This window comes from Aaosphaeria arxii, assembly GCF_010015735.1.
Source record: "Aaosphaeria arxii CBS 175.79 unplaced genomic scaffold BU24scaffold_4, whole genome shotgun sequence".
Lineage (NCBI taxonomy): Eukaryota > Fungi > Ascomycota > Dothideomycetes > Pleosporales > Aaosphaeria > Aaosphaeria arxii.
The window spans coordinates 3,954,824-3,975,730 of NW_022983477.1; the positions used below are offsets into that span (position 1 = coordinate 3,954,824).

Genomic DNA, 20,907 nt, shown 5'->3' on the forward strand with positions numbered 1-20,907 from the left:
AATACCTTAACGTGCCGCAAAGCCCTGTTTTTGCGGCACGAACCCAACTTCCAGCGGCCACCGAGGGGCAGCTGCTGTCAAGCTGTCATAATCAACGACTGTACGAGCCTCCAACCTCTGTGGAGCATAATGGAAGGGGGCAGCGAATAATAGCCAGGCAAAGGCGGTGAACAGGCTCAGGGATTCGCTGAACGTCTGGCAACCAGGACCGGGGCTCGGGTGCAGAAGCGCGATGACCTGGCGGAGCGCGGCGAACAAGATCTGCAGCATCCCATCCCATCGCCCTACGGCTATCTGACGCCAGAATTGTCGCTACCGAAAGAAGCGTCGCGAACGCTGACTTCATTATGGCGGTGCAGGTGGTGATGTGTTCACGCCGAAAAAAAGCTTGTCTGCTTGAATGTTTACACCTCCCGATGCCGTATTCCAGCAGTCTATGAACAAAAGCATGCAACTAGACCCACAGCAATGCCCACGCGGTTAGGGCAAGACAAAGACAATATTTTGAACAGGAGAGAGCGGTGAACTGTAACCTGCCCGGAGGTAGGAAGCCGTGACGTCGAGCACCAAGACTGTGTGTTGAACAGAGCTGCCAGCAATCATGCATCCGATGAGTAAAGGTCCTAGCTCCGGCCTCACGCGTGCCAGAACGTAGACCGTGAATGTCTGCTGTTATTTCAGTGTTCATGTCGAAGCGTCGTCTATCCAAGGTTTGTGCCACCACGCACACGTGAGAGCGGTCTCATGGAAGAGTTCGCTCTTGTCCTTAAAACCGCCGGGCTGCGGCGGTGCTCTGCGTTGTCTTGTGTTCAGGGGCCACGTTGTTGTCCTTCGTCTTATGATATCAAGGCCTCCCAGAGCCAACACACAGCAACAAGCACGGTGGCAGCATCCCGAAGATGCCGCCTGGCCGCTCGGTCGCATCGTCACAAAGGGACATCAGGGATTAATGATGATGCGCATTCCCTAACTTCGCTAGGCGGTGAACGATGCCTGATTCACGCCCGAACCTGGTGCGAGCATATATGTTCTGGTGAAAGACTTGACGCAGACGATTGAATGAACCTTGAAAAGGTCGGGTGGCCGCACTACTGGTGCTAAAACGCCCGACACGCATTAGCCGGTCGTGGAGAGCGCACGGGGACAGTGTTCTTGAATAATAAGAGGCGTCGCCACGGTGCGTTCGCGGTGGAAATGGGACTGGTTCAGATGTTATGAAGGACGCTCCACTCTGACAATTTTGCAATCTGTGTGCGGCTGCGAACATGATTCTTCCAGAGCCCCGGTCCCAGGCTGTGACGTTCCGGCAGAGTGTCTTCGCCCGCCTGAGACCTGCTGAATCAGAGTGTCAGTCGCCGTGCACAGTACGCCTGCTCTGTTTGTGTCGCAGCAAGTCGTGGGTGGTGACGTCTGGCTGGCTGTGGGCGCCCCGGTTGGTTAACCCAATCTGGGGTATGCGATGTCTATGCGGAGCCTATGCGGTGCCAGCTGGCTGTCCACCCCGCCAGTCCTACGAGTCTGCAGCCGAACAGTTCATCAATTTGGCTTGTCTGGCGACGAAGGAATGACATCCTAGCCGAGTAGTATACTTGATATTTTTAGTCAAGAGTGCATTAAATAAGCGGTGAAGCCCGTCGAACAGTGGAGGAAAAACTGGACGCGTTCTTGACTGCACTACTTCGACGACAGATACAGCGGACAGCGACAGCTACAATACAGGACAGGGGCCAACAAGGTTGTGAGAAGGCTTGAAGATGGAGTGAGTTTCTGTTTGTCAACGTCAAGGCAAGTACCTAGTCCTCCTGGTCCTCCTAGTCCTGTACAGAGCAAGGATTTCTCGAAAAGGGACGGGGAGGAGGGAGAACGACCGTGGTAAGGACGAAGAGAGAGAGAGAGGCGCGCGGCTTTGAGCGCGGCATGACTTCTGCACCATTACGGCGATTCAGATTTGCCAGACTCGACCACGCTTCGGCAGACTCGCCAGACTGAACGCCGGTGGGTCGCGATGTGTTCTCGGTGATCTGTGCCGAGGATATGAAGGGGCAGGCAGCGTCATTCGGTGCAATAACATCGGACTTGGCTGACGGAACACGTTCGAAATTGCGAAGCAAGGCGAGCAGAGTGGGTGAGAGGCTCGTGCTAGGGGCATCAATTACTGAAGCCACCCATAAAAGCACATTCTCAGTAATTAGATACCGTAGTCAGCTAGGCGAGAACGTGGAATGAACTGTTTCACGCATCGCGTGGGGTATCTAGGCGTGAGTAGTAGTGAATGGTCATGACATCGGCCAGCCATCGCGTTGGGTAGTTCTCCGGCTGTTCCATGGGTTCAAGGCAACGACGGCGGGAATAGCAACAATTGCCCTGAAGATTTGAACGGTTTAGACGACCGACCACCACGGCGTCCACAATGAGACAAGGAAGCGTGGGCGTTGGGCGTGGGGTGAAGCTAGGCACGTACGAGAATACGGAGTAATGATGTTGACGATGATGATGAATGGATGGTGGTGAACGTGATCTTGTTGGTCGTAGAATCCCTAGTGTTTCTTCTTTTCTCCTTCTCTCGCTTAAGCTTCCGTTTCGGGATACCCGCACTCTTCACCCGTTCACCTCACCGTCCCCCCTTCCACTCTACTTTCACTCTACCTCCTACAACGTATGCACTTCCTTTTGGCCTGATCCGTAACAAGTTCTTTTTATGAATATCGTCGTTGCATTGATCATCGGGTCTTCCATCTTAACCGAATCCGTGACTTTGATTAATGCCCGTCCTAACAACGCATCTCACTAATCACAACTACCACACACCATACTCGTATCCACTTTCATACCATCCACCTCCGCTGCTGCGATCGTTCATCCTTTGGACCTAACAGCACAAGTCCGCACTAAACCGACTAAACATTTGCAGTAATTACTACTGCCCCTCTTCATTCATACACACAACTTCTCCTCGTCAATCGTAATTGCCTACTCCCGTCGACAAGCAGCCAGCCGGTGTGCGCGTGTGAAAACTCGACAGGTCATTTCCACTCTCCTACTCGGCAGCGTTCCCCTCCTGTTTCCAAAATGTCTCTCCAGCCTGCGGCCGATGTTCCACTTCTGATTACCTCCTCCAACTCCTCGTCCGAGCGTAGGATCAGTCCATCGTGGACTATAGCCCATCTCAAGGCTCGCCTCGAACCCATCACCGGTGTCCCCGCCGGCAGCCAGCAACTTACTCTGCGTGTAGGCTCCCAGGATGCGGTTGCTATTACCTCTAGCAATGAGGAGCAGACGCAGCTTTCGGCCTTTTCTCTGCAGCCTTACGCAGAGATAAGTGTAAGTTAATCCTTCTCGGTTATTTCCTTTTACCTCAGTACATTATCTGAGGGGCGGATGCTTGTTCTTGTCGCGTCTTTCGTCGTATCGCCAGCTGCCACATTTCCCATGTTTTAGATATGGAGTGGCAATCCTGGCTAGTCTGTATAGGCCTACGCTTAGCTCACTAGGCCTCTGCGACTGTTTTCCTTTTTCTAAACATCCCATTGTCGGGCTGAGCCTGTTTCCTCTGAGGCTTTGATCCTGGTCTGCAGCAAATATGCATGCTGATGCCCCACCACGCCGTTCTCAGCCCTTTGTGGCTTCGTCATTGGCCTATCTCGACTGCTTCTCTGACAGTCTTAGCGTGGCATGTCTCGCCAAGCTGTTCCACCGTTATCAGATTCATCGATCCTAGTGTTTGGCTGTCTGGAACGTTAAGTTCCTCCCTTTGCTGTATTACTATTCTTGTATTCTTGTCTATGCTTTTTAATCATCCGATTCCAATTTCCTTTCTTTTGGATTTTCTTTTCTTCTAGTCAATCTTTCAGTTGCTCAAGGATGTACTCATTCAGTATGTCCCTGCATCTGCAGTTCTTGAGCTGAAAGCAGGACTGGTGGTAGGGGGCGCGGCCAGGAATGGCGCCCCTAAGCATGGATCTTGTCTCTAACCAGGCCATTCATAGGTTCTCGACACTCGACCACCAGGCGCTCGCACCGACTACTCTGACTTATCATCAGTGGAGAAGTACATAATGCCAGCTGCAGAGTATGAGACTAGAACAGACAGCGTTCTCGCTTGGAAGAAATCACAGAAACTTGGTCGCTTCGATCCAAATGCACCCACTATTGAGCAGCAGAAGATACTTGCTTACGAACGCGAGATAGAAGAGAGAGGTAAGCAATACATGACCGGTGAACTTCGCGCTCGTGAACAGGTACGGTTGTGGCAGACCATGCATAGAGCCAAGCCAAAAGTAACAAACAACATGGGAGTGACGTCCACTCCAGAAGATGATCGCGTTCGCGTTAGCGGTCTGTCGACAACCTACGCCAAACGACTATGCTTCAAGATTCTCCCAGAACGGACAGGTGCATCTTGCTGTTTCTGTTGACCAAACTACACCATCTATGACCAAAAAAACGAACGTTCTTGTCTCATCCTGCAATCTGCCACTGGCCACAGCGTTCTCGGCGCTTCGGAGTCGGATATGTCATATTGTCGAACGAGATCTGTTTCTCTTTTTGTCTTGGCAAATTGCCCTTTCTGGCACACTGCAGATGAGGCTTCGCCAAGATGCGTGAGATTAGGAGATGACGTCCTCCCTGCGATGGAGCCTGGTAACGCTCTCACAGGCACCGCGAGTTCTCAGTCATCGTTCGGCAATCAGTCCAGTCTCTGAGGAGAATTCGGCGATCTGGGACCGCATCCACATTCCCGGTATCCGCACTGCTGGGACTGCACGCGCGCTGTAAGCTGGCCTAAAGTTGACAATCCTTATTCAACGCCATGCCTCGATACATAAGCCTCACAATTTCCATTCGATGCCAGGTCTTCTCGCTATGTTGATCTTAGCCTTTCTGAACGGGGTACTTCTCATTACCTCACTGGGAGAGACATCGTCATTGTTGCATGAATAGCTGCCCACGACGATATGTCAAGTCATTCGGGCGCAGGAGTAAGGTGCAAGTCGTTCAGTACGGCAAAGGCCAGGAAATTTCAACAGTGCCTGTTAGGCTTGCCACCCTCTGGTCTATGTTGGCTGTCTATATGATCGTCCCTTCCGATGTTCCAAGCTCGCCTCATTCTTCTAGAGGAGAGATTTCAGCGAAACCGACCACATGCGTCATGTTGGTGATGAAGACAATCGGCACCATATGAGAGAACGGAAACGACCAAAGACCAGTGATGTTTTTTGAGCCTGTCACATCTCCACAAACCGTACCTGGTTCAGAATCGTAACTTTCCTAACTAAACTTTATGACACTCGATGTCCAAGCCTGCACCAACTCTTGCGATGAACTAACACTTTGCAACCAAAAATCCACTAACTATAACACCTAGGTCTCACACTCTCTTCTCGCGTACGCTTACTACCCGAATCCGACGCTCGTCGAGGAACGGTGTCCTACCTTGGCCTCGTCCCCGAGATTCCCGGCCTAGGCGCATGGGTGGGCATCACTCTGGACGAACCTACAGGCAAGAACGACGGCTCGGTTAAAGGCAAACGATACTTTGAGTGCGGCAACAACTATGGTGTTTTCGTACGGCCGGAACGATGTGAAGTCGGCGATTTCCCCGCTCTCGATCTTGGTGACGAGGATCTGGAGGAATTGTGAGCAGATAGAGTAATTTGGGCGAGTTGATACCTGCATCAAGGGAGACGGGATCGTTTGATCAAGCTCGTCTTCCCTCGACCTTCACATCTTGTTCAACAATTGCGTTGAACGGTGGACTGGTGCGGCGTGGTGTTCCTGCGGCGCAGTCACTCTCATGGCTTTGTCTGCGGGGGAACGGCACTCACAAGGCAGTTCAGTAGAACAAAGAAACCTTCAATCTACAAGGATGAAAAACTCCGCTGTGCTAATACAACTGCTTCACAAATGATTCATTTACAAGTTATGAAATGTGCCATCGCTAAGCCATACGGCCTCCTGACTTAGTCTCCATCATTATTGAATTAAATGATATTGGTTCGCTATTTATACAAATGCTTACTGCATTTCAATAGTTTATGTCTTAAAGTCATCGCCTTACTACTGCTTTACAATGCATAAGAAACATATACCTATCATGATATGCCTGCACTATAACTCATCCAGCAATACACATACAAAATGCACAAACCTATCGTCAGACAATTCTTACCATACACACACCTCTCCCCACGACTTTGGTCTACCGTGACACAACTCCATCACTCATCGATATCACCTGTCACTGTACACTTCCCCTCCGATCTCAGTCTCTACCCCGAAGATGAATTCAACACCTCCACATCCATCCCTCTTCATTTGACAACAGATAGCCCACCTTGTTACCCCCATTTCCTTCCTCCGCCGGTAGGAAAACATAACTAGACTCAAACATTGAGCGCCACATGCCTTTTCCCTTCCGAGTGATCCATACCTACTCACAACCCCTCGTGTTTCCACGCCTGCCGACGTAGGACGAAACCTTATGCGGCACGGTTTCCAATTCTCTCATATCTGACGCTTACTTGGGGCTAAACATGGTCTATACATACATGATATTGAGGGTGTGTGGAGCGGAGGTAGGATGTCAAGGTGAACGTAATTGGCTGCTTGAATCGGTGGTGTTGGTAAGGTGGGAGGTGGAGATCGTGGTGCCTTCGAATTGTGTATTGTACGTCAATAAGCCCTCTTGGGATTTTGGAACATATTCTTGCGATCCATCGTCTTTATAGATCAAGAACAATTATGGTACGATGTATTTACAAGTAGCGGTAGATCGGATTTGCAATTACTGTGAGTTTTTGAGATATATCCTAGCGATATATTATCCTCGTCCATAACTAACCTTGTAATGACGAGAATACTGTTACTGGTGTTAGACTTGAACACTTACATGTTGACAGCTTCGAATTCGATAACGTTGTGACGTACTTATTTATCAGAAAACAATTTAAAATAATCGAGGTAGTTGCAGAGATCGTGGATCAAAAGCTCATACATACTAACGGATTCGAGTCTATCGAGGTCGAAGTTTACTTTGGATCTAAAGAAAAATGTAGACTGACATAGATAACTGATGAATCTGGAGTTTGTGCATTGGATGGTCTTTCGTACAAGGGGAAGGGAACGTCAATATATCATAGAAAATCGTGATTGCATGTCAGTCTTGGGAGCGCGCATTGTCGGAGTCTTTTAATGGAATCTCGTATTGTACAGTACATTACAATTTGAGATTCCAAATCAAAGTCAGCATTGGTCAGGAGCGTAATCACACGATAAAGTTCTAAATCACCGACATCATCAATAAAAGAAGGATCAAGACTTAAGTCGTTTTATGCATATATGGTTTATCAGAATCGCGCTGCGAATGCTTTTTCTTAAACTGTTTGTTGACACATGACTCCAATCTCACTTTGCGCACACAATCCCAACCGTTTGCCTACTTCCCGATAGTAACAGATCCCATCCATGATGTCCGCTATGGCGAAGATTACTTCGGTCTTCTGCGGAATCTTGCCCAGAGGGAGCCTTGCCACCAAAACGCCTTTGCTCCGTGACACCGATGACGTGCTTTTCGAAAGTACGACCAGTGAATTCTATAATACAAGAAGATAGGCCGCTATAAAGTCGCGCCGCATTCGAAGCGGCTCCGTGAATAAAGCTGATGACCCTAGTGATACGGCTGGCTTAAACGGGGAGGTTGAATTTCTTGCCTTGGATAACCCTGGAATGTAATTGTTAGCATGTTGCTCGCTTTTTAACAGTCACAACAATAGATATATGCTCACTTTGTGTAGTAGATCCAGAAGAAATCAGAGTAAAGAACGGTCTGAATGAGACCAGCAATGACCGCATTGGGTTCGAAGAAACGTGGGGTCTCAGTGAAGTAACGGTAGATCCAGTTGGGGATGTACAAGGCACGGTATGCGCCGAGAGCGAAAAGATAATGGGTAGTGATCGTCTCAGCCTCTCCTGTTCTCTGCAACATGAACAGTTGTGGAAGAATGGCAACAGACTCCAACCAGATGGAGAAGGTCCAAAGAACCTACTTAAAGGTTAGTTCCAAATCATCAAAATCCCATTATTATCATGACATACCTCTGTGAAGGTGTACTTGTGAGGGAATATGATTGCCATAACCGCGCTTGCACCCAGGAGATATTGGACTTTGAACGTGTCAAGATTGGGGTCGTGGGTTGGCTTGTAATCGTTAAGCATGAGGTAGACGGTGTATGCGGATGTGCTGATGAAAATGATCTTGAAAACGGTGTTGTATAGGGACTTGGGCTCGTAAAAGGTCCAGAGAAGGTCGATGTATCGAGTTATGTAAACGGTCAAGTATAGAAATTGAGATTTGAACGATATTCCGGACGCGCTCTGCGAGATGTTAGGGTATGCGCCGGGAGCATGGATAGGGTCGAAGGCGTACGCTTGATGTCTTCATCTTGTGAAGAAGAATCAGAATGGAGAGGAGATGGGACAAGTCCCCTATGTGCCAATTGTTAGTAGCGCATCCAATATAATTCCAGGTTGAGGCCAAGGTGTCAGGGAGGTCAATAACAACGTCATGACGGAAGCGTTGTTGTTGGCGGCGAGCGTACCTAGTAATCTGAAGATGTTCATCTTGGTTGGTGTAAATGATCTCTCTCGGGTGTGATTTCGACGAGAATTGGTGACCGTAGGTGGTGTGTAGAGGAGTGGATGTTTGTTGAAGAGCGACGAAGGTCTGTTCTGAATAAAATGACACGTTTGGAAGGCGTTGGGGGAGCTATGATCCTTGCAGATGATTTGCCAAAAACGGCTTAGCTCGAGTACTCTGCCCTACGGCTTTCCCCCGTGTGCCCGTGTTCTGCCCGCCAGCCTTATTTTTACTCCACAAGAAGACAACATCGGCGTCCGAAAGGGAACCATACAGGTGGCTGTGCCATATGTATTCTTTTCATAATTATAGCAGATTACTCCCTCTGAATGATCAGGCCTGCTGCTGAGAACTACACAGCGCTCCGCCGCTCCCATCGTCAGTTTCGCTATTGTGGATCTCCGACTAATTACGTATTTCTTCCGCTCGGCCCTGTATGTACATGTACTTGTACTTGCCTGTACACCCTCGCTTCAATCCGTAGATCCGCATTACGTGTAAGCCTGTCCATATAGGAGGGTTAGGGTAACTCAGAACGTCTTAAGATTCATCATGGCGAACGTGCTGGGATGGAAAGATATTCTAAGGCCCATCAGGGACGGGTACCGCCATTTGTTCCCCTCTCCTGACACAGGACCGACTCCGGAGGAGCGAGAGAGGCAGCGCCTTTTAGATAGCATTCGCGGATTTACCTATTTTGATAACTTCGAACAACTCAAAAGCTGGACCGAACAGAGCACAGATCCAATCCATAGAGCGAACACCCCTTTACTTCGCCGCTCAGTGATTGCAGAGTCTTCTGGATTGGGAACAGCTAGCATTGTGTTGTGTCATGACTATTCGGGCAATTATCACACGTACGAAGGAGTCGAGCAAACGGCAGTAGACGAGGAGAGATATTCATGCGAATATCTCGATTATGTCGATACCTTTATCTACTTTTCGCATAAACTTGCTTGCGTGCCCCCACCTACATGGACGAATACTCTACATCGTAACGGGGTACAGGTGCTGGGAACATTTTTGATCGAGCCGCAAACCCAGCATACGAAAGAGCTGTTGCATTACATTCTTACTACTAATTCCGGTATTGGTGGTATCCACTTTCCATTGGCGAGTAAACTCGCAGCCATTGCAAAGCATTATGGATTCGACGGGTGGCTTGTGAACATCGAGAAGCCATTTGACAGACAAGACTGGGATGTAAATCTACTCGAAGCGTTCCTCAAACAGTTGAGAAATGAGCTGATACCGGAGAGAAAACTCATTTGGTTAGTGCTTGAACTTAATTATGTGATCGTTGATTAGTTTATTTACGTATATTTCAGGTATGATGCTATCACTATATCAAACAAAGTCGATTACCAGAACGCACTCAGCAGTCAAAACGTGCTATTTACCCAGGCTTGCGGCAACATATTGACGAATTATTGTTGGAAAGAGCGTGATGCGTTGCAATCCAAGGAACTGGCAAATCAAAGTGGACTCTCTTCTCGAAGCATTTCTTTAGGTATCGATGTCTGGGCACAGAACCCAAGCAGCTTCGCGCATCCCAGAGTGACCTACCCCGAAGACAAAGGAGGAGGTACCAACACTGGGCTTGCTGCTCGCAAACTTGCGCAAATCGGTTTATCCATAGGTATCTTTGCCCCTGCCTGGACGTTCGAGCATTTTCCCGGAAACGGCCGCCTGGTCGAGCGGATGGTATGGGAAGGCAGAGGAAGTTTGAATGGCATCAATTGCTCCTGTGGAAATGCGAATGTTCGCCACCCTCCAAATCGACACCACCCCATTGCCCGCTATGCACAGATGTACGCTGCAGGAGGGGAGCATTTCTTCTACACAGACTTTAGCCGGGCCTTTGGAACCCACGATGAAAGAGCTAGCAGACACTTATACAGTGGGAAACAACTCCATTCGCAAGTGGGGTCACAATCCGTTTTACCACCAAAGTTGCGATCTGATGCGGGCGAGGATCAAATAGAAAGTGAGACCAACGTCTTGTCTCATCAGCTCGTGGACGTCTCATATCAAACGCAACTTGAAGTGGTAGTGCAAAGCAAAGGCTTGGATACTTGCTCCTCGGGCTCAATATTGGAAAGATGGCTACCTTTATTCAGATTCGACATGCCGGCTGATGGGACGTTGGACATAAAAATTACCTACCAAACCTCATTTTCCAGAAGTGATGCAAAAGTAAGCTTCTACTTAAGCTTCGATGAAGGTATAGAGCATCTAAATATCTGCAAAGATCATACTCAACAATTCATCAAGGCAAGGGTAAAACTACAAAGCCATGACCAATGCCGGCTCAAAGGATTGGGTGTCTATCTGCAGAGTCCAGTGATATCGGACGAGGCGGAAGTGGTACGCCTGCTTTCAATATGCATCTCATTAAACAGTACAAAAGTGTCGCACATCCAACCTAGCATAGAGAATGTTCATGTACAAACGCGAGGGCTAGGTGAAACGAAACATACTCGACTGTGTTGGGAGTATCGTTCACCAGGGACTATAAGTGAACCATATTCGCTACCGTATAGTGAAATTACGGGGCCATGTTCTCACTTCCTGATCAAAATTGATGGAATGATCGTGGGCAAAGCATATGCATTGGAGCACCCGCTAGGTGAGTCCATACTGGCTCTGATGGCAGATCAAGCAGTTGCTGTTTCGGTTTCTGGGATAGGATTTGATGGCGAAGTTATTTCAGAAGTGAGTGATTTCTTACCTCCAATTCCATTAAGCTAGAAACAGCTAAATTCAGTTCTAAAGAATACCTTTCGATCTATCGAAGTTTACTTTGATTATTACTTTACCTACGTGGTGGATGGCCACCATTACACGTGTCTACCCAACGATTCCGTATCCGGTTAGCGTACGGTCAGCAACGCGACTTCTATCTGAGAGGCAAGATCTCCATCCTCCCATCTCCACCAACTTTACCTTTACCCACAACCCGCCGCAGCGCTACTCTATCATCAAAAAGCCTGGCTCGTTGGCTTCGCAATAACAAGAGTATCGCTGTAGCGAGTCAATTCTTCACAATTCCAGTTGCTGGGCAGGTCAGCCAGCTAAAGGCGGCACCAAATTTTGGGTAAGTGACGATTGCCAACATCATGACTTTGTTATTTGCCTGCTAGCTACCCACCAACCCATGCTTTTGCCCATCTCACTTTGCATAATTTCCTAACCTGAAGTTATTAGGTACTCTCCGTTACGATTTGAATCCCCATGTCTGACTTGCAGGAGTTATTTGCTCGGTTGAACGGCCAGGGCGCAGCCTCACCTGCTGGTGTCACTGGCAATCAACCTGGCTACCGTCAACCCAGCGTCTCTTCACCAATCTTTTCCCCTTCCCCCGGCGGTCCTCAACCACATCACGGTTCGGCCATCATGTCGCCCAACTCGTCCATGGCAAACACCCCCGTCCCCGAGGCTGGTGCTCAACAGCAACAGACGCCGCAACAGCAGTCTGCTCAGTTGCTCAACTTGCTGCGCTTCAATGCCCAACCTTCCCAGCAGAGCATCCCGCCGCATCGTCGTTCTTCGTACAATACACAGGTCTCCGACAGCGCTGGTAGCCATGGCCGTCAGCCATCCGCCTCTGACTTGGTAGCTAGCTTTATGAGTAAAGCCGCCTCTCCGCCACCGCAGCACAGTGTAGCTCCTGTTCCAGCTGTCGCGCGATCAGACGGCCCCTCTGGCTCATCCGACAACCCCCAAGATATCTTGCTTCGACTTCTCAATCATCCCAAGCCAGCGCAGCCGGACTCGGCTCGGCCTGCATTCCCGTTCTCACCACCACACGCCCATGCGCCAGAAACGGCCGTGGACGACTTGGCCCAGGACTTTGCAGATGCGGAGGTTGAGAATCTACACCCGGACCCGAATGCTAGAGACGAAGCAGGATCGACTATGCCGTCCATTGGTTCCGACATTGCAGCTGGTCCCAAGCCCACCTTCACTTACGTGAACCCATTTGACAAGCTTGAGGCTGCCAGCCCCCGCACCACGCCACGAAACCGTACGCCTGTGCCCTCAAGCTCCAGAAGTGGTCCACAAAGGATCGAGATCCTCAAGCCTAGACACGCAGCTGAGGTACCATTCACTAGCGGCCAAGGTCAGAACAACCACGCGGAGAAGCACCAAGGAATGTCGCCTGCGCAGACTGCTTTGCCGCACGAAACTGTGGCTGAAGCAGTCAGCGATCTCGCCGAGCAGATCGGCGAACAGGTTGACGAGGCTCTTGCCGAGGCAGAGTTGCAATCTGAGGTCCAACTGGCCAAGGAGCTCGAGAACGTCACAGCTGAAGATGTGAAAGAGATTGAGGAGGCAATCATTGAGACTGCTGTTGAAATGGAGAAGGAACTCCAGGACAATGATGCCGCACAGGCTCTTGAGGAGACGGTTGGCGAACCAGTCGCCGAGGCTTTGAAAGAAGTTGTTTCCCAGATCTCTCAGGCTGAAGCTGGCGATATTGCTGACAGCTGGGAGAGTGCTGAAGCAGAGGATAACACATCGAAAGAAGGCGACGAGACGGTAATAGTCTACCGCTTCCCGATGACAGCATTCTCTTCTCTCACCATCCAGAACATGCCTGAAAAGCGTGCTACTTTCCGCCCTGGTGCCCTTATGGATATCGCTCGCCTCAAGAAGGAGTTCGATCAAATCGATAGGTCTTTGGTCTCCGCAAGTAAGAACTTCATTGTGTATGCTTTGGTCAAGAAGGGCGGTTTCAAGATCATTCGTCAAGAGAACGGCCAGTATCGTCAGGTTTTCGAGAACCACCAGGAGCGGATTTTCAATATTGCTATGTGCACTAATAGCGAAGATCTTGAGCGAGAGCTAGAGAGCATACTTGGTATCGGAGTTAATGGCTCTGTTTTCTGGACATCGCTAGAGGCGGGTCGTGATGATCATTTCAGCGACAATCTCGATACTCAAGGAATTGTGCTTCCGCCCTCGCCCTCGCAAGACGACAACACGTCTGGCGGTCAGTTGAAAACGCGGGCCAAGCCATCTTCGCGCCATCCTGAATTCTTCGCCGTGGGTCGTGGCAAGTCCATCCACATCGTTTGGCCCAAGGTCGCTGCTCAATACGTTCGTGGAGGCAAGGGCATTTGCCATACTGAGAAGTATCTCAAGGAACGGTCACTGAAGATCCTGACTGGTAAGGCCGGTAAGGACTTCACGTTCAGTGAGGATGACACAGTTATCGTCTCTCTCGACAAGGCCGGTCGCATGCGCTTTTGGGATATTCGTCGCTTGACTGACCCCAGCCTTGGTATTCCCGCCAACCCACCCCACCCTGTTGAAGTGTCTGAGACCTTGTTGGAGTTCCATACGACCTCACCAAGTGCCAAATCATGGCCCACCTCGGTTTTCTTCTTCGACAAGGACAAACCATTTTCTAAGGGCATTGCCCTCCGTTATGTCATGGTTGGAATGAAGCAGAATCACTCTTTCCAGCTTTGGGATTTGGGCCTTGGCAAAGCAGTGCAAGAGATCAATCTTCCGCATGAGAAGGAGTCTGATGCCATTTGCAGTGTATCTTTCCACCCTAAGACGGGGATCATGGCGGTGGCTCATCCTACACGTAACTCTATCTTCTTCATCCATGTTTCTTGTCCACGATACAATCTCCCAGTCATGAACCAGGCGGTTTATATCAGTCGCCTCGCCGGCAAGGGTGAGAGGGGTGCAACGCCATTTCCACCCGTTAATGCTACTGCCATCATGACCAGCATCGCAGAGTATTCCTTCGCACCCAAGGGCGAAATTCGTAGCCTTCATATGCTCAATGAGCCGGCAGGCCCCCCTGACAGCGACGATCCAGATGATATTGCCCTTTTCGAACTATACGTTATGCACTCTAAGGGTGTATGCACTATTCGCGTTCGACGAAGTGACCTAGGATGGAAGAAGGAAGGAGAGCCATTGCATCCCAGAGATGCGAAGTCTGAGGGCATCATCACAATGAGTCAACTAAAGCCGCCACAGTCAGCTGCGGACGAGTCTTCCACTGGCGGTGACACGCCAGCTCCAAAGTCGACTTCAGATCGCTCTGTACGGGAGAGCATCAAGAAGGAGAGCAGCAACGTCTCCCGCCAATCAATGACACCAGAAGCTGCCATGCGTGCTTCGACTCTTGCTAAGGTTGAAAGCAAACAAGACGCCGCTCGAGCTGCTATCATGAACGGCGGAGAGAAGTCTGAAAAGGAAAAGAAAAAGAAGAAGCGATCTGCTGCAGACACTGCTTCTCAGATTTCCACCGCTCAACGAGCGCCTCCGCCCTCATACGCACAAGCTGCACAAGCTCCGCCTCTTTCCAAGTCACCTACTCCCCCAGAGCCGGCAGTATCCGAGAACGCACTCTCTCGGGCTTCCGAAACTGAACCGCCAGAGTGGGCAAAGAAGCTTTTAGTTCCCAGTGCGCATCAATCTTTCGCGGCCACAAGCTCTTCGTCAGCATCTACTGTTGACTCTAAGAGGATTGAAGAAATCGTCCAGACTGAGGTCACCAAAGTCTTTACTCGCGAGCTCGAAGTTTTGTACAAGCGCATCGACGAAGACAAGCGTGTCATGAATGCCTCTAATGGTGCTAGACAAGAAGCAGTCCTCCGCCTTGTGTCAAGCACTTTGACCGACAATGTTGAGGAGGTCTTGAAGAAGAAGGTGGAGCAGCAGCTTCGCGATATAGTACTCCCGAAAATTCTTACACAGATGTCCTCAGCCATTGATAAGAGTGTCAGCGCTAGTTTGAAAGGCGCTCTGGGTAATCATCTTGCCAAGGAAGTCCCTGAGGCGGTGTCTCGTGCTCTGAAGAGCCCTCAGATTGCTCAATCAATTTCTGAAGCGATGACCGTCAAAATCGCCAACCAGCTCGAGCCGACTATTACTGGCGTCACTGGTTCTATAGTTAATCCGGCTTTGACCAGCTTTACAACACTGGTAGAGACTCAGATCGGCAACCAACTACGCCAAGCGCAAGCCCAACGCCAGGAAGATGCTGCTAAGATTGCTCAATTGACCGACACCGTTCAAGCATTGACGGATACTATCCAGTCGATGGCGGGGGCTCAGTCCCAGCTTCAGGCGCAGCTCGCTAAGCTCCAGCAGTATCTCGCGGAATCATCCCAGACTGCCGCACCTCCTCGTTCCTCGCCTCAAGTGGCACCACCTCCTGCAAAACCCCAAAAGAAAACTCCCGAGCAGTTGGAAACCGAAGAAATTACACGTCTGTTGACCGAGGGTGACTTCGAACATGGCACTATGAAATGGTTACAGTCAAGCCGCACCACAGAGCTGTTCAACACTGTTTTTGTACAGTGCAATCCAGCCTATTTGAGCCAAGTTACTCCTCTGCTCAATTTATCGACTGGTGCTGTCGTGACCGATTCCTTGGACCAATTCTTACCAGAGCGCCTTGTTTGGCTTGATGCCGTGCTCAAGAACGTTAATCCCCATGTAAGTAAATCTTGCACAACCTTTAGAACTCGTCTGACTTAACTCACCAGGATCCCGAAACAAGCGATATCGTACCCCGGATTATGGAGGTCATGACCCAACGTTTGACGGCTACCTACATCAGACTCAACGAGAACTCTCCCGGAAATCCTCTTCTTCGTCGCATTTCTGCTTTGGTCACCAAGGTCAATGGCATTGCCCGGAGTGTGGCTCATTGAGAAGCTAAACTACCGAGCACCCTTCCTTTCTTGTCAGGCCTATGAAGGCAATCCTTTGCTTAGGAGTTTGCGTACACGGCTTGCGAGCTGAAAATGCCGCCTTCCTTTGTACTTGCTTTCACTTGTGGAAGCACATCTTTCCTTTGTTTTTCTCTCCATTATGCACGGCCTCTTCCAATCTCTCACCCGGTGCTGTTAACGGCTTGCAATTAGCTTCGGCAGCGTTTCCGGGCGGCGGATCGGTTTTCATTAGATACCCTTTCGTCGGTCATGGGAACAATGGGAAAATGGTAAGGCGTGGTGCATCATCTCTCTTCTTTTTGCGATTTCAACGGTTCGACCGCTCATTTGGAGCGTTTACAAAATCGACCTGCGGCCCCAACATTGGTCATTTTCCTTGAGTAGAGGCTTTCGGTATATCTGATTCCTGGACGCTGAAATGCTCTGGGATAATCAATGTGCCATTTTTGAGCGAAGCAATAGGAAAGTCACTATTGGGGGGGCCTATAGGGTGACTTAATGTGAAGGCTCGATGTCCATACTAGATGGATCATGTCCAATAGGCTCTGGATCCTCGATGTACGATATATCAAGGCTGGTGGAGGTAATAAATACTGTGAGATAGAGCTGAATCCCTGAAATGACCTTGTGACGGTGAATTTCTTGCGCGTATTTGTCATATTGTGGAAAAAGTACTTCGTAGCATCTGACAGAATGACGCTTTTGCCGTCACTGTGATAGTTATATTTATCGATTGAGGATGTGCTACATTGGTAGGCACGCAGGGTTCCTAATTATACTTCTGCGCTAACGTTAGTTACTGGCACGCTCGGTAGAGTGCCACGTGAATGCTTGACTGAGACGCGTCGCGCAAAGACGCGCTTGTCATAGAATTTCTGAATCAATCGCACACAATTCTTCCATACTCTCACAATTATCGCTTTCGAGAACAAAGATCACATCATGGCCGAGACACTAGAAGACGTTCAAATGGACACAGAGGAGATCGAACAGGAGACACCTACCTCCGGAGTTTTCATGGCGCCCTCGGTCAACCGATCTGACATAATTGAGGGAAAGTCATATTCGCACTATTCACCAATACCTGCAGCAATCAAGGACGACGAGACACAAGAAATCGTGTTAGGTGTTGATGAAGCTGGACGAGGACCTGTGTTAGGTAGGACTCCTCTCTGACGAAGAAACTACATTTTCCATTACTTACAAGCACAGGTCCAATGGTGTACGCTCTCTTCTACCTCCCCATTGAACTCCACCATTCACTCCTTGCCGACACACACCATTTCGATGATTCGAAGGTGCTCACGCCGCAAGTTCGCTCATCCTTGATGGAGAAGATATGCTCATCAGGTACCGACCTGCACAAATCTTGTGGGTGGGCAACGAGACTGCTGTCAGCGCGCGACATATCTGCCGATTCGCTTGCCCCCAACAAGTACAATCTGAACGCGCAAGCGATGGATGCAACGATCAACCTGATCAAGGAGGTGATGGCGCGTGGCGTCAACGTCAAGGAGATATACATCGACACAATTGGCAAACCGGAGGTCTATCAGAAGAAGCTGGAACGCATCTGGCCAACGGTACGGATAACGGTCGCAAAGAAGGCAGACAGTCTGTACCCTGTCGTGTCAGCAGCGTCGGTGTGTGCGAAAGTCACCAGAGATGCAGCGCTCGAGGTCTCTTATGCTCCGTATCAGAATGCGGAGGCGTCAGGTGGTGAGATCGCGTGGGGTTCAGGCTACCCATCTGACCCACGGACTTCGTCGTGGCTCAAACAAAACATCGACCCTGTGTTTGGATGGGGGAACGAGTGCCGTTTCTCGTGGAGCACTGCAAAGGAACTGCTAGAGGGGAAGAATGCTGAGCTACAGATTGACTGGCCAGTGGAAGAGGACGAGGGCAATGATCTGCGGATGACGAATTTCTTCAGCGCACAGGGCGAGAAGGGCGGCAATGAAATGGTGGATTGGTACGGAAAGAGAGTTACAGAAGAGATGGAATGTTTCTAGAGCCATCGGGCGCGCAAGTTTCTTGCGTGGTTCCAAACATCTGCTGCGTGGAGCGCCGCGAAACGGATCTCGCGCGACTGGCTAGTTTCCCGGATCGGTTGTCACGAGGCGCATTTGCCTTGGAACGGGAGGGTAAGGTAATAACAAGCGAACTGGGCGAAAGCCACAGAAACTCTGAGTTCAGTCACATTCTGGGGACTCTGCAGATTTTGGTTCGTGACTCGTACATTATCTTGTTGGCTGACGCCCATTCGCGGATCTTGAGGATGACTACAGTATGAGGACGGATTCCGGAGTCGAGGCCGTCGTTCGCTAAAAAACCTTGGTCTCCGGCGACCAATGTCGATGTCCGACCGCACAGCCCTACCAACATCCATGTAGTCAGCCATGATGTACCAAGTGGTGAGAAGGCACAGCAGAATGGGACATGAAAGGCAAAAAGCCCGTGCTGAAGGATTGGATTATTGAATTGTTGGTTGGTATATGACACTGGCAGAGGTTGGCCGTGGCCGTCGAGACGTGTAGGACAGATTGCAAACACCCTTCACCTTGTCGTCATCTCACTATTCGGCGTGCCTTACTGGAATATTATATTATATTTCTATCGAAAATTATTCATTTAACCTCCCCGGATTTTTGACAGCTCGCCAATGCCTTTGTTGTTCCTCCAAGAAACAGAAACAGAAACATTTGTTTGGTTTTCCTAGTTGACCTCCACCGGTCGTTGTCTACGAAGTCCGAGCTCGTTTGCCGCCGAACTTAGCGCCCAACATCCGGAAACTTCGAATCTATACTACCGTTTCTGGACTTAGTCGATCGCAGTCACACCCACTCTACAACTGCACAGCACCAGTGCAAACGTGCGTATACGGCCATCATATAGACCTCCGATCCGTCGGATGCTTCCCGGCCTGCCGTTGCATCGGTCGTCTATCGAGGAAATATTATTACATTGCATGAGTTGCTCACTTTTGCACGAGGTCTGCTTCTCTTACGATAATACAACTGGGCCATTGATATTCGGATCGTTTCGTTATTCACATTCTTTCTAATACATTCTCTTGCGGGGCCAGTCATCATGTGCATCATCCTTCCTGTCGACCACATCGTGTGCACACATACTGTTGCTGTCTGGCAACACTGCATCAATGCCCCGAGATCCAAGGCCTACGGCTTGAAACCATGCGGCAAAATACGACAGCATTCCAGGCCTATCGTCACCAGGAAAAAATGCCCCCATTGCGGTGGACCACGATTCTTTGCTCGAAGGGGTGGACTGGCTGAACGAGGCAGAGGCAGCCCGGAACCTCTGACTAGTGTAGAAGAGAAGGAAGAGCGACGTAGTATGGACGAGGACTCTGGCTATCACAGCGAAGCTATTATCGAAGAGGATGAGGACGTGACCGACGACGACATTCCTATATCACCAAAAGCATCGGCTGTCCACTTGCGGGATTTGAGGTGGCAGCAGCGACAATACAGGGAGGCAGAGGCAAAACTGTCTGAGAGGCGACAAAGCCATGATCGTGTAATGAGCCCAACCCGCAGAAGTCGCCCAACCTGGAGACCGAGTCTGAGGAAAGAGCCTAGCGAAGAAGCGTTGTCATTCTCTAGAAGTCAACAGGAGCATTACTCCTCCGTAGGCCTGGCTTTGGAGTCGACCATCACCAACCAAACTCACCTACCCGCTCTTGACACTGCACCCACCGAGGGAATCAAAGTCGTCCGACGCAAGAACTCTACCCTGCTTCACCCTTCATCACCAGATCAATGCGAACCTATCACCCCTCCTCGAACTCCGGATCCATGGTTCTCTGCACCCCGCCCGGCCTTCGCATTCCCCATCTCATCTCAGCTCAAGCCACAAAACCCTCCACCACTCACCAGGAAAGACTCTACCCTGCTTCACCCATCAAACCCCGACTCGGAGCCTGAACACTTCTCATCTGATGCGACCGCAATCGCTTTGACCACCGAAGCAGCAGTCCCATTGCCTGCGCCCAAGCGGCCAGAATTTGTGCGAAAGTCATCTACACTCCTCCACCCATCGTCTCCCCAATCCCCACCACTTTCCCCCGGCGACGAGGAGGAGGAGGAGCAGGAGGTTCTCTGCAATAACATGGCCAAGTGCGACATCCTGACGCCGCCGCCATCGTCCGACTCCTGCGAATTCCAATCTACCTTTTTCCATCGCCCTACGCAAGCGAAGCCGCTGTTCGTCTTCCCTCACAATCTCATTCCACGAAATAGCTCAAGCTTCCAGTACAGCCAGGCCCGTCGCCGCTCGATTCTGCACTCTTCGCTCTCAGACACTGAGGAGTAGATCACAGAGTTTGAACGACTGCGCAAGGGATAGCCATTGTAGAGCCTCACCTCTCCAAAACTTCACAAGATTCAACATCTATCCTCACGACCCCACGATATATTCACCTGTACCATATTTCCTCTCCCTTATTGGGGTTCCTGCATGACAACCAGCATTTGCTCGTTGCAGCTTTGTTCTGTATCTACGTTTTCTAGCGGCATTGGGACACACGGAGTTTTTTTTGTA

The 20,907-nt window shown here is 50.0% G+C and overlaps 7 protein-coding genes across 7 annotated transcripts; 5 read left to right on the forward strand and 2 right to left on the reverse strand.

Annotated features, from left to right (window-relative positions):
• Window positions 1-362: 362 nt before the first annotated feature.
• BU24DRAFT_206864 (uncharacterized protein) lies at window positions 363-817 on the reverse strand. The gene has a single exon (XM_033521883.1). It carries the CDS (start codon window positions 686-688, stop codon window positions 455-457), a length of 234 nt encoding a protein of 77 aa, XP_033384966.1. The 5' UTR covers window positions 689-817; the 3' UTR covers window positions 363-454.
• Window positions 818-2,648: 1,831 nt separating this feature from the next.
• Window positions 2,649-5,891, forward strand: BU24DRAFT_423011 (uncharacterized protein). Its single transcript, XM_033528126.1, has 3 exons — window positions 2,649-3,321; window positions 3,987-4,197; window positions 5,366-5,891. Exons 1-3 carry the CDS (start codon window positions 3,070-3,072, stop codon window positions 5,638-5,640), a joined length of 738 nt encoding a protein of 245 aa, XP_033384967.1. The 5' UTR covers window positions 2,649-3,069; the 3' UTR covers window positions 5,641-5,891.
• A 1,431-nt stretch (window positions 5,892-7,322) lies between these two features.
• BU24DRAFT_423012 (ER lumen protein retaining receptor) lies at window positions 7,323-8,720 on the reverse strand. Its single transcript, XM_033528127.1, has 5 exons — window positions 8,598-8,720; window positions 8,426-8,484; window positions 8,095-8,373; window positions 7,785-8,041; window positions 7,323-7,720 (listed from the first exon to the last, which is right to left on the reverse strand). The coding sequence occupies exons 1-5, from the start codon at window positions 8,617-8,619 to the stop codon at window positions 7,684-7,686; spliced, it is 654 nt and encodes a 217-aa protein (XP_033384968.1). The 5' UTR covers window positions 8,620-8,720; the 3' UTR covers window positions 7,323-7,683.
• A 159-nt stretch (window positions 8,721-8,879) lies between these two features.
• BU24DRAFT_391931 (glycoside hydrolase family 85 protein) lies at window positions 8,880-11,432 on the forward strand. The gene is made up of 2 exons (XM_033525129.1): window positions 8,880-9,906; window positions 9,964-11,432. The coding sequence occupies exons 1-2, from the start codon at window positions 9,188-9,190 to the stop codon at window positions 11,384-11,386; spliced, it is 2,142 nt and encodes a 713-aa protein (XP_033384969.1). The 5' UTR covers window positions 8,880-9,187; the 3' UTR covers window positions 11,387-11,432.
• Window positions 11,433-11,438: 6 nt separating this feature from the next.
• BU24DRAFT_207070 (uncharacterized protein) lies at window positions 11,439-16,805 on the forward strand. The gene is made up of 3 exons (XM_033521885.1): window positions 11,439-11,732; window positions 11,843-16,105; window positions 16,156-16,805. The coding sequence occupies exons 2-3, from the start codon at window positions 11,870-11,872 to the stop codon at window positions 16,321-16,323; spliced, it is 4,404 nt and encodes a 1,467-aa protein (XP_033384970.1). The 5' UTR covers window positions 11,439-11,732; window positions 11,843-11,869; the 3' UTR covers window positions 16,324-16,805.
• A 481-nt stretch (window positions 16,806-17,286) lies between these two features.
• On the forward strand, window positions 17,287-18,356 carry BU24DRAFT_409720 (ribonuclease HI large subunit; the record flags this gene model as incomplete). Its single annotated transcript, XM_033525939.1, has 2 exons — window positions 17,287-17,503; window positions 17,557-18,356. 2 exons carry the CDS (start codon window positions 17,287-17,289, stop codon window positions 18,354-18,356), a joined length of 1,017 nt encoding a protein of 338 aa, XP_033384971.1.
• Window positions 18,357-19,434: 1,078 nt separating this feature from the next.
• Window positions 19,435-20,679, forward strand: BU24DRAFT_409721 (uncharacterized protein; the record flags this gene model as incomplete). Its single annotated transcript, XM_033525940.1, has 1 exon — window positions 19,435-20,679. One exon carries the CDS (start codon window positions 19,435-19,437, stop codon window positions 20,677-20,679), a length of 1,245 nt encoding a protein of 414 aa, XP_033384972.1.
• Between the last annotated feature and the right edge of the window lie 228 nt (window positions 20,680-20,907).

Excerpts from the sequence above, each read along its gene's own strand:
- BU24DRAFT_206864 (XM_033521883.1), bottom strand. The coding sequence starts at position 688 with ATGAACACTGAAATAACAGCAGACATTCACGGTCTACGTTCTGGCACG.
- BU24DRAFT_423011 (XM_033528126.1), top strand. The coding sequence starts at position 3,070 with ATGTCTCTCCAGCCTGCGGCCGATGTTCCACTTCTGATTACCTCCTCC. Across the intron at positions 3,322-3,986 it reads AGCCTTACGCAGAGATAAGT|GTTCTCGACACTCGACCACC; the intron begins GTAAGTTAATCC and ends GGCCATTCATAG. Across the intron at positions 4,198-5,365 it reads ACGCGAGATAGAAGAGAGAG|GTCTCACACTCTCTTCTCGC; the intron begins GTAAGCAATACA and ends TATAACACCTAG.
- BU24DRAFT_423012 (XM_033528127.1), bottom strand. The coding sequence starts at position 8,619 with ATGAACATCTTCAGATTACTAG. Across the intron at positions 8,042-8,094 it reads ACAAGTACACCTTCACAGAG|GTTCTTTGGACCTTCTCCAT; the intron begins GTATGTCATGAT and ends ACCTTTAAGTAG. Across the intron at positions 7,721-7,784 it reads TTCTGGATCTACTACACAAA|GGTTATCCAAGGCAAGAAAT; the intron begins GTGAGCATATAT and ends ATTACATTCCAG.
- BU24DRAFT_391931 (XM_033525129.1), top strand. The coding sequence starts at position 9,188 with ATGGCGAACGTGCTGGGATGGAAAGATATTCTAAGGCCCATCAGGGAC. Across the intron at positions 9,907-9,963 it reads CCGGAGAGAAAACTCATTTG|GTATGATGCTATCACTATAT; the intron begins GTTAGTGCTTGA and ends CGTATATTTCAG.
- BU24DRAFT_207070 (XM_033521885.1), top strand. The coding sequence starts at position 11,870 with ATGTCTGACTTGCAGGAGTTATTTGCTCGGTTGAACGGCCAGGGCGCA. Across the intron at positions 16,106-16,155 it reads TCAAGAACGTTAATCCCCAT|GATCCCGAAACAAGCGATAT; the intron begins GTAAGTAAATCT and ends TTAACTCACCAG.